Source organism: Phacochoerus africanus, chromosome 6 (assembly GCF_016906955.1).
Source record: "Phacochoerus africanus isolate WHEZ1 chromosome 6, ROS_Pafr_v1, whole genome shotgun sequence".
NCBI lineage: Eukaryota > Metazoa > Chordata > Mammalia > Artiodactyla > Suidae > Phacochoerus > Phacochoerus africanus.
The window spans coordinates 75,897,332-75,908,657 of record NC_062549.1 but is presented as its reverse complement, the minus strand read 5'-3'; the positions used below and the strand labels follow the sequence as shown (position 1 = coordinate 75,908,657).

Below are 11,326 nucleotides of genomic sequence, written 5' to 3'. Positions count from 1 at the left end.
TAAACTATTTCCATTTTTCCACAATTCCTTCCAAAATCAGCTTCCAAAGCACAGCAATGTAACATGAAAAGTTCCTGGGAGGGCTTGTTACACAAAAGAACAGCTTGGATACAAACTGATCTACACAATATCCATCTTCTGCGGAGCTGGCTTATCCCTCCCCTTCCCTCCATCACTGCTAAAGGTGGGTGCACTTGAGTCATGGAAAGAGGAGGCTCTTCCATCACCACACCCTCCCAGCACCTCTGCTTTTGGTCCTCACGCAGGGATTCTGTGTAGGTGATGAAAATCCTAAGAAAAGAGAAGCTGTCCCTTTAAAATGCCCTGCTCTGTCCCACATCCCACGTGGAACCAACATCAGCAGCACTTTCCCACTAACTTCAATGTGATGCAAGAGGCACCATCCTTTTCCATACATAAAACCAGAAAACCTCAGCTTAACATTCTTTCCTGAGGATGAACAGGTGAAGCAAACGTGTCAGGAAGGGAGAAACCCAGCAACTCCCCACCCCACCCCAAAAGGTGCTCCAGTCTTGCACACCAGCCTCTCTGAGCAACATCACCTCTCTACCCCTCCTCTGTAGAGCCCAGTTTAAAGAAAGGAGGGAGCCACTAACAAAACCTGAAGCAGAAATGCGACGAAAATGCAATCTAGAGCCGGAAAGGTTTATTCTTCCAATCACACATATTAACTCTATTAAGAAAATGGCATCACTTTTTTTTTTCCACCAGGGGAAAAAAAAAAAAAAACCCCGCAACGATCATTAAAAGAGAGTTATAAAATAGCAAATATAGTGTTTATCTTATCTCAGATCAGTCCACATTACCAATAAGTTTAGCAGTTTCTGCACTACCATCTCCCCCCCTCCCTCCCCCTCCTTCTCGAGCATCGGATTTTCACGTTTTCTCATTGTCGGTTGAGTTATAAAAGGCTTTTGCCCTTCGAAAGTTTTAAAAAATAAATAAATATTAACTCCTTGGTCCCTGCAAAGTCAAAATGGACTTCAGGGGAAAGGCGGTTCATACTTTTACCTTGAGCGAGAAAAGGGGGAGCATCCCGGATTTTTTGGGATTTTTTTGCGATTTTTAAAAAATTTTTATTTGGTTATATGCCTGAGTTCTCCCTCCATTTTGGTTGTTTATGATACTGACAACAAGCTGTCCCAGCTCTGTGCAGATCTCCTGCTTTCATTTAGCACCCCCCTCCCCCCCCCCCGCAGCCACACATCCCGGGCTCACACCTCCCCGCAGACCCCGCACCCCGACCCCGACTCGCCCACCTGAGGAAAGGGCAAAAACAAATTCATTTCTCCCCCAAAGAAAAAACCTCTTTTGAAAAAGGGGCAAAGTTCCCCCAAGTCACTCAAAGTGCCCCCCAAATATTGCCGACTGCGGGTTTCCGCCAGGCCCTTTGGGAAGCGACCTTCCCCCGGGATGTTTTGGTGGAAAATGCGGAGAGTTTACTCTCAAAACTGAATTTATATTAATTTTTCCCTTATTTTTCGGGTCTCTAATGTCTTCCGCTCTCGCTGCTGCCGCTGCCGCTGTCACAATATTCACAGCACCAGAGAGGAGGAGGAGGAGGAAAACTTTTCAAACTTTCCAGACCCTGAATAAAGGGTTTTTTTTTTTTCCCACCGACCTCACCTTCGGGTCTCCAGCCGCATCGCCCCCTGCCCTGTCAGAAGCGACTTCGGGAGTCCTCGCACCCCCGCTGAATGATTTTATTTTATTTTTTATTATTATTTTTCTCTCTGGGGTCCTGAGCAGGGGCTGAGAGTAGCACAAACTTTTCCTCCTCCTGCCGCCGCCGCTGCTCCTCTGCCCCCTCGGCTAGTCCCATAATTTAAATAACCCTGATATTTCTCCCGCTAAACGCCTCTCCGCCGCCCCGGACCCCGGGAGAACTCACCGCGGGGCTTTAACATCCTCCCTCCGGCCCGTCCGCCGCCTTTACACCGCCCGCGGAATTTCTAATAATTTTTTTCTCATATTTCGGGCTGGACGCGGCGGGCCTGGAAATTGTTTCCTTACGCCTCTTTCCAGCAGCCATTGTAGTGTATGCGCTGCCCCTGCAGCCCAACTTGCAGCTGCCGCCGCCGCCGCCGCCGCCGCTGCCGCCGCCGCCGCCGACGTCGCGCCCACCGCCGCCTCCCCCGGCCTGTTCGGCCACCGCCCCCGCCTCCCGCCGGCCCGCCCCCTGCCCCCGCCCGCCGCTGTGCCTGTCCCCCGGGCGCGCTCCGCCCTGGGGCCGGCCACTGGGCGCCCTCGCCGCCGGGGTCCGGCCCAGCGATTGGCCCGCCGCGCCGCCCGTCATTCCAAAGTGCTAAGGGGCGGACAGCGGCGCGGGGGGAGCTGCGGGGCGGGGGCGGGGGCGGGGCCGCGCGCGCCGCCCCGCCCACTCCTCCCGCCTCGGCCCTCCTCCCGCCGGCCGGGGGCGGGGCGAGACCCGCCCGCCCCCGCCTCTCAGGACCCCGCTCGGCTGTCAGTCAGGCGGCGGCGCGCACCGATTGGGCGGGCCGCCGCCGGGGAGCGGGGGCAGCATGTTGGGATGCGCGCTACTTAAGGTCCGGCTGCGTGAGCCATTGACGTGTTTGGAGCTGGAGACGGCCTGGGCGCTGGCGAAGCCTCCGCGCGAGCGCGAGGTGAGTGGTCCCCCGCCCTTCCCTCCGCGGCGGCTGCAGTGATGCGGGGAGAGAGGGGCTTTCCTGGGCCGCCGCGGGGCTCGAATCCACTTGTTCGGCCTGAAGCCGCTTCCCCCCGGCCTGGCCTCGGCTCGGGCCCCTTCCTCTCGCACCTCCTCCTCGGACTCGGGTCTCTTCAGGACGGGGGCGAGGAAGGCGCCCCCTGCCCGGGCACCCCCTCCCCTCCCTCCAACCTCCTCCCCCAGCGTCTGGAGGGTAAGTGGCTACCCTGGCCCCCAGTTTCCTCCCTTTTCTTCGCCCCCTGCCCTTCTCGGCACCGTCGAAGGTCGAAATAAGGTGTGTTCACCTGCGCCTGCGGTCGGCCGTTGGGCGGACAGGCAGCGCCGCGGGAGGCAGCGAGGCCTGGGGCTTGCTTTGCTCCGGGGTCTCCCCTCCCCTTCCCCGCCCCCTCCGCAGGGCCACCCCGACTTCCTGACCCTGCCTTTCTGCACCCAGCAGTGGCTTAAAGGGTTGAGGGCCTTGCAGGACGTCTTTCGGCTTCCCGACGGTTACCCCCGCGTTGGGGGTAGCCGCAGGCCCTGCCTGGGCTCCGACCTGCACTGGGCACGGACGTGTCGGCACGTTCCCTTCCCCCCTCCCTTGCAAAGCTGCTCAGAGAGTGGGGACGTGAACCACTTAGATGGGAAATCAAGATATACTTTTTTAAGCCGTTGGCCCTTTGGAAAAGATTTTAGAGCTGTTCCTGAAATGTGCTGGGCCTTTGCGGCCCCTCCCTCAAATCTTTGTTTTTTTAACTGTCTTCTGCAAGTAGAGCTTCCTAAAGTTTGTATGGTGCCTTCAGAAGGTGAGTAGATAAGGCCTCTAACGGAATACTCCAGCTTCCCTTCAGACCTGCTCTTCATTGTAAACCGACATTTCCTCTTCTTGTGTAGTTAATACATGAGGATTCATGCGAAGACGGTGACATGTGAAAACCCAAACTTAGAGTGACTTGTATTTAGAATCCGGAAGGGAAAGGAAATGAAATGGTGAATAAACTCCCAGAGCAAACCTCCTTTGGTATATGTGATGTTACCTAGGTGTTATTTTTAAAGAATTCCTGACCCGTGGTGCTGGTAAAATTCAAAGTAGGACGCTTTCCTGTAAGGCACGCAACTTGAGTTTTGTCTGCGCCCGATCGTTGTTGAGGTTATATCCAAGGACGACTATGAACAGCTAAGCATAGTTCAGTGTTCTCACAGCATAGGGCAGATATGAAAAAGAAGGCTGTGAGTTTATCTCGTGCCATCATCTCTCAGGAAGAAGTCAAGCCTGCAAACAAACACATTGTGTTCAGGAGAGGGAAAAGCTTCTAGCTATAGTTGAACAGAATCTTGAATTAATTCACTTTTTGCTAAGCTGTTTCTGTTAACCTAGGTATACTCAGGTATTGGTCAGTGAAAATCACAAAGGGATTACTTAGTGGTCCTAAAAGCAAAGGGCTCTGGAATGACTAGTCGTTTTTGCATCCTGCTTTGCAAAGGTTGTCTTCTTTAACCTGGATATCCTGATCTTTGCCTTAATAGAGAAACTGAACTAAGTGACTTTTTTCAGAATACTTCCACTTTTCAGGAGCTCGTGGGGTTTGTTTTTCCTGAATGTATTTTATTTCTTTTAACATGGCTGATGTTTTTGGATGGTCCCATCCTGGGCAAGAAATGTAGAAACCATTTTGTATGGAAATCTTTACCTCTTTCTGGTTATCCTGATGCAGTTTTTTATTCAGTGTTTTTTTTTTGTTTTTTGTTTTGTTTGTTTTGTATTTTTTTAGTGGGTCACACTGCACTGTTTGTTGGCTTCTCCTTGGGTCTTTAGGTAAAAGACAAACTAGAACAGGATTCAGGGGGAAGCTCTTTAAATTAGTGCAGAACATTTACAAATATTTCTGGATGGCTGATTGATAATATACCAATATATCGAAGCAAACAAAATAATCACTTTTAAATAATTAACAGCTAGTTGACTTTCTAATTTCTTTTAATTTCTTCTCAGACATGTTTTTGAAAATAATAGACATAGCAATTTCAGTTAACCACGTTATAGACAGTAGTCTTCAGTCAGCATTCACGATGTGGCTCAGAGGGTTAAGCACCTGACATTGTCTTGGATCCCCGGCCTCGCTCAGTGGGTTAAGGATCTAGAGTTGCTGTGATTGTGGTGTAGGCCTGCAGCTGCAGCTCCAGTTCGACCCCTAGGCTGGGAACTTCCATGTGCTGCAGGTGCATCCCTAAAAAGAAAAGAAAAAGGAGCAGTTGTCCTGGGATGTAGTTGACATTATCTGTCGTATGAGTGTGTGACTTGACTTGGAATCACTAATTGGCTCTTAGAGAACTCTGATCATCCTTAATTGATAAAGGCTTCTGCAGAGCTGTGTTGGTATAAGGGTTTGGAAGATTAATGAACCACAGTACTAGTCCCAGCTTACTTCAACGCAGGGACATCTTAGTTAAGTGGAGGATGCCACTGGAAGTTAAGTTTCAGATTTCTTTTTGTAACTTTTCAAAATGTCAACTAAGCCATAACTTTGCTTTTTCAGTATATTGGCCATCCTAGGGCTGGCCATGGAGTAGATCTTCAGGTGCTTCAGTGAACAGATGTCTTTGCTAAAGTTAGGTTGTTCGAAATTATCCCACCCCAGTCTTGTCTGCTAATCAATGTGTAAACAGGAAGCAATCGCTACGCTGTGTTCTTAGATTCTGTTAATACATTTAATTGCTTAACCTTTAGAAATAGGGATAAACTAAAACTGAATTTGAGTTGAACTGTCTTTCTTCCTGGACGTTGTAATCAAATTTCTGTAGATGCATTTAAATCATTTAAACGTGGCCTTTGTGCTGAGACACGTGACAATGCAAAGGAGGATCACATCCAAGTGTTTATTCTAAAAAATACACAGGATATGGCGTTCCTTACCATATAAGCATTATGCCAGAATTAACTTCGCAAGTACTTGTGGAGCTAATGAGATTTCCTGTGTGAATCACTGGGTAACTCTCCCCCCCTACACACACCTGCCTGCAGGAAGAAGGATGCCGGTGGTGGCTCGGAGCATGAGGGATCCTGACGTGAATCCGTGCTTGTCGGTAAGCTGGTGGCTTTCGTTTGTTATGAGTGTCAGGCTGCTTCTGATTTTGTGGCCATTGGCTTTCTGCAGTTCTTGAATAAAGTTATTTCTGTACAAAAAATAATCCTGACCAGCATATCCTTATTTCGCTAGAGCATTTTTAAATATTCATAATTTGGCTAACAAAGATTCATCTCTTTATGTTTTCCTTATTTGTACAGCATAAAGGCTTTTAGTTGTCACTGTAATACTCGACAGGCATGTATAAGATAGTCCAAACATGCAGTGGTAGAAAGTAGGTATTTTTAAAGTGTCACTGAACTTTATGCTTTGATGTCAGTGATTTGTCCTTGAGGCGACCAGTAAGAGAGTAAGAGGCTGATAACTGAATTAGCCTATTTGAAGCCTAAAGATTTTCACAAAGGTATCATATAAACAATGTTTTAGTGCAGTAATAAGCTTTTATTGGCATTTATTTGGTATCATTAGCAGTTCTTACTTGTGTCACCCTTGAACAAACCAGTCATCAGACTGTGCTGTGAAAGTTACATTCCCTGATCCTGGGTGTAGTTTCCAAAAACACATTCAAAAATATTTGGCATGGAAAATTAGCTTTGTTCTATATATGAAGCCTGTTTCAACAACTTTATTAAGTCTCTTTAGGTAGATCAGATTACCTACCCCTTTATTTAAACTTTCCTTCAGTTGACCTCTCAGAAGCATACCTCTCACTTTGAAGTTTGTTATCCAGTCTACTTCCAGTTCAGACACCTTGAATTTAATTTCGAAAAGGCAGCTGCCCTCCTTTGAACTCATAGCCCTGTGTTGCTCACTTTGGTTTTGAAGTGATATTAATGATGGCAATTTAAATGGCTTACATAATAGGTGTATTTACTTGTGTAGTGGAGTGAATGATAGCCATACATTGAGGTGAATGTTGTTAATTTAAGCTTCCTTGATGTAGACTAGTTCTTAGTGACCTAATAGGATGTCACAGCTACCTTCACTCCAAACCTTCCAAGTCCCAGTGCGAACTTGGATGAGCAGGAGATGGTCTGGCTTCTCACCTGAGCACGTCGCCTGTGCCTCAGCTTCTTTGTCAAAGGATCACGGGGTTAAGCGATCTCAGTCAGTGCTTTGACACAAGCAGTTGGAAAGATAAGTCCACTTTTGTTCACTATATGTTCATTAAAAAGAACAAAAAGGCATGAATTCATATTACCTGCTCTGGGAGAAGCAGCTTCAGGGGTTTGTGTGTTTGTTTTGTAGATGGCGGTTCCCCCTCTTACATGATGCCTGTCTTACGTATTTAAGGAATCTGACGCTTCTGCCAGATGTTTGGATGAAAATAACTATGACAAGGAAAGGTGTTCCACTCACTTCTTGAAGTACAAGAACTGCCGGAAGTTCTGGGTGAGCCCACCTGGTTGCCTTTATGTTAGAAGTCATCTCTGAGGCTTGACCGTGAAGCCTGACATCACCAGCCCCTCCCTCAGTAGGGCTCTCTGACTTGATCCTCCATGTGCCCTGAAGGATACGGGCTGCTCCTCAGCTGCCTCGTCCTGCTCCAGGCGTAAGAAGCAGCTCTGACAGGGTGCGTCTTCCTGCAGGTAGAAGTGTCTGCAACCCTAAAACAGTAGCCTCGTTCCAAGTTTAGTTTCCTGGAGAGGGTGTCGCGCCCCGTCCCAGCACAAGTCAGGCTTCCGTTTTTGCCTCCTCCTCACCCACGCCACCCGTGGCCCCATTTTCCCAGGACATTGGCCTGTAATTCCTGTTCCTCTGAGCACTGGATCCAGCTGCTTCCTTTCTTGCCAGGTGAACGCTGGCTTCGGTTGGCACTTACTCCGTAGCCCCTCTCCACGGCTGGTGCTCCTGTGCTTGAGGTCCCACGCAGATCCTCGCTTCAGCTGCAGTTAACATACTCCTATGGGAAGGGTCGCCTCTGTCTAGTTGAAAATAGTCTGAAAACATTACCTGGGGTCCTAGAACCTTTTTTTTTTTTTTTTTCCCTCAAGCTTGGTTTTTGTATTTCCTTTTTGAAGAAGGTAGTAGATTACTGGCACATGGGTAGCGCTTGGTACCTGACTGATCTGGGTTTCTTCTTTCTCCTTCCAACACACAGAATTCTGTCATGCTCCAGAGAAGGCAGAACGGAGTGAAGCCACCTATGCCCACGGCCGCAGAAAGAGACGAGATCTTGGGAGCACTGGGAAAGATGCCCTATTGAGCGTTTGCATTAAAATGGTTTATTTAACACAGCAGCGGAGGAATATGTTTAATAAGTGATTACCATAGCGTCCTAGGACCTCCCAGGCCTTTTCCCAGATGGACCTCAGATTCCACAGGGGAAGCCCTGGGTCCTCTGTGTGCTCTCAGCACAGGGCTCAGGGCCAGCAGCTTCTGGCCCTGCTGTGTCATGAGTTTCCAAGACGTCCTGAAGGTAAAGGAGCGTGAGGAAAGGCTGCATGGGGGCTGGGCTTTTTTGCTAGGTCTCGAAGGAGAAGGAAGGAGTGACAGGGAAGGACTTAAAGGGGGTGGAAGGATGGCCATGTTTCCAAGGAAGGGAAATGATGTGGGTGATGGTGTGACAGTGGAGGGAAGGCTGGACCCCCTTGGAGAGAAGTCTGTATACTTTTACCCCCGAGGGTGAGGAGGGGAAGAAACTGGAAGACAGTCGAGGGTGGATACGCGTGATGGGCCTCAGCTCGCAGGCGCTGCTAAGACCTCTGCTTCTCTCGCTTCACCTGGCTTTAAGAGGGAGGCAGAGGTGCAGCCAGCTTGTCTCAAATGGCATGCCAGAGACCTGGCTTTCTTTATTTTATATCCTCAAGGAAAAGCCTAGTCAGAGCAGTCCACGGATACCGGACAACCTTCTGAAGGCAGAGCATTGAACCACAGTAACGGAAAGAAAAGGTGATGCCCTTAGCAGTAGGGTTTCCTCCTGCAGGTGAGCTGGACAGGTAGGGCTTGGGATTCTGCAAGTGATGAAGCGTTTCATGATAAAAAAGGGAGAATATGCAGTCTGGTGACCGCAGTTCTCCTACCACCATTTAAAACCTTGTTTGTTTCATCTCCAGAGTGGTTTTATAAAAGGTTCATTATTTGATCAAATAGAATGTGTATAGAAAGTCACAAAAGCAAATAGCTTTTGTCTCTTCTTCCTCTGGTCCTGGAGCAAGAGTATTATTTTAATAGCCACTGACAGTAAACTGTCCATCTCATTGGTCTTAGTCCAAAATGCAGATCAGGTGCTTTTAAACCAGAAGTCCTTGCTTTTCAAATGTGATTCTATTTGAATAAAAGTAGTTTCAGAATTTTTTGATTTGTATTGATTGCTCTAAAAGTGGTGGATTAAAATAGGACCTGAGTGGAGTTGCTGTCGTGGCTCAGTGGTTTAACGAATCCGGCTAGGAACCATGAGGTTGTGGGTTCCATCCCTGGCCTTGCTCGGTGGGTTAAGGATCCAGCGTTGCCGTGATCTGTGGTGTAGGTCGCAGACGTGGCTTGGATCCTGAGTTGCTGTGGCGTAGGCCGGCGGCTACAGCTTGGATTTGACCCCTAGCCTGGGAACCTCCATATGCCGTGGGTGCAGCCCTAGAAGAGACAAAAAATTAAAAATTAAAAAAATAAAATAGGATCTGACAAGAACTTAATACATACTGTGTAAGAAGCATTTCGGTACTACGAAGCTTGTTTAAGGGTTGGAATTTTAACGTCACCTTTTTAAATGTACCAGCTAGCATCGGCATTCATCTGGTAGCTATTTGTCCTGGCCTAGCTCTTGTTCTTTAAGATAGCTTTACTGAGATGCAGTTTATACACCACGTACATCTGTCTAACGTGTACAGTGCAGTGACTTTTAGTACATTGACAGAGTTGCGCAGCCACCCCCAAAGTTGGTTTTAGAGGATTTCACCCTAGAAAGAAACCCTGTACCTCTTAGCTCACTGCCATTTCCTCAAGGCATCATCCCCCACCCCCACCCCCCATTTCCCCAACACTGAGGCATCTGCTCGACTACTTTCAGTCTCTAGAATTGCCTGTTCTGGACATTGACATAAGTGGCAGGAGACAACCTGAGTCTTTTGTGGCTGGCTTCTTCCACTTAGCCTCCTGTTTTCAAGGTTTGTTCCTGCTCTGCATGTATCAATACTTACTTCATTGGTTGTTAATGCTGAATAAGCTTCCTTTGTATGGATAGGCTACATTTAATTTACACATTCATCACTTGATGGGTATTTGGGTTGTTTCCACTTATTGATTGTCTTATGAGATGAATGAGATGAATTACTTACTTCTTGAACCTTTGTATACAAGTTTTTGTGTTGATATTAATTTCTTTTTGAATATGTACCTAGTGGTTGAATTGCTGGATCATATGGTAACTGTTTAGCCTTTTGAGGAACCAACAAACTGCCACAAACTGTTTTCCAAATTGGGTGCACCATTTTATAAGGTATGAGAGTTCCAATTTCTCCACCTCCTCATTAACAGTTATTATCTGCCTTTGTTTACAGGCATCCTGTTGGGCTTGAGTTGGTATCTCATTGTGGGGTTTTTTTTGGTTTTTTTTTTTTTGTCTTTTTGCCTTTTCTAGGGCTGCTCCCATGGCATATGGAGGTTCCCAGACTAGGGATTTAGTTGGAGCTGTAGCCACCGGCCTATGTCAAAGCCATAGCAGCACTGGATCCGATCCAAATCTGCCACCTACTCCACAGCTCATGGCAACGCCAGATCCTTAACCCACTGAGCAAGGCTAGGGATGGAACCTGCAACCTTATGGTCCCTAGTTGGATTCGTTAACCACTGAGCCATGACAGAATCTCCTCACTGTGGTTTTGATTTGCATTTCCCTGATGGCTGGTGATGCTCAGCATCTTTTCATGTGCATACTGGCCACGCGAATTTCTCCTTTGGAGAAATGGTCCTTCAGAGCCGTTGCTCATTTTTAAGTAGGGTTGTATATCTCTCTCTTTTTTTTTTTTTTTTTTTTTGCTATTTCTTGGGCTGCTTCCGCGGCATATGGAGGTTCCCAGGCTAGGGGTCCAATCAGAGCTGTAGCCACCAGCCTACGCCAGAGCCACAGCAACGCGGGATCCGGGCTGCGTCTGCAACCTACACCACAGCTCACGGCAATGCCGGATCGTTACCCCACTGAGCAAGGGCAGGGACCGAACCCGCAACCTCATGGTTCCCAGTCGGATTCGTTAACCACTGCGCCACGACGGGAACTCCGGGGTTGTATATCTTTATTATTGAGTTGTCAGAATCCTTTACAGGATCCTTGTATCTAGAATGCAAGTCCCCTGTAAGACACATGGTTTGTAAATTTCGTCTTCTGTATTGTGAGTTGTAGTTTTACTTCATGGTGTCCTTTGAAGTGCAGGCTTTCAATTTTGATGAAGTCCAGTATATTTTTTGTTGTTGTAGCTTTTGGTAACATATCTAAGAAAAGGCCCAAAGATTTACACTTAGGTTTCTTCTAGGACTTTATGGTTTTAGCTTCCACATTTAGATCTTTGATCCATCTTGAGTTAATTTTTCTATGCGGCGTGAAGTGGTCCGGCCCCATTCCTTT

General features: G+C 47.7%; 1 protein-coding gene across 2 annotated transcripts; it reads left to right on the top strand.

The window, feature by feature from the left end:
• The first annotated feature begins 2,560 nt into the window (after positions 1–2,560).
• CHCHD7 (coiled-coil-helix-coiled-coil-helix domain containing 7) lies at positions 2,561–8,006 on the top strand. 2 transcript variants are annotated; one of them, XR_007135450.1, is made up of 4 exons: positions 2,561–2,645; positions 5,706–5,767; positions 7,063–7,342; positions 7,871–8,006. XR_007135450.1 is itself a non-coding variant. In XM_047783899.1 (4 exons), exons 2-4 carry the CDS (start codon positions 5,714–5,716, stop codon positions 7,973–7,975), a joined length of 258 nt encoding a protein of 85 aa, XP_047639855.1. In that variant the 5' UTR covers positions 2,564–2,645; positions 5,706–5,713; the 3' UTR covers positions 7,976–8,006. The 2 variants fall into 2 exon arrangements, 1 of the variants encoding a protein (XP_047639855.1); XM_047783899.1 differs by having other exon boundaries at positions 2,564–2,645; positions 7,063–7,161.
• Positions 8,007–11,326: the final 3,320 nt, after the last annotated feature.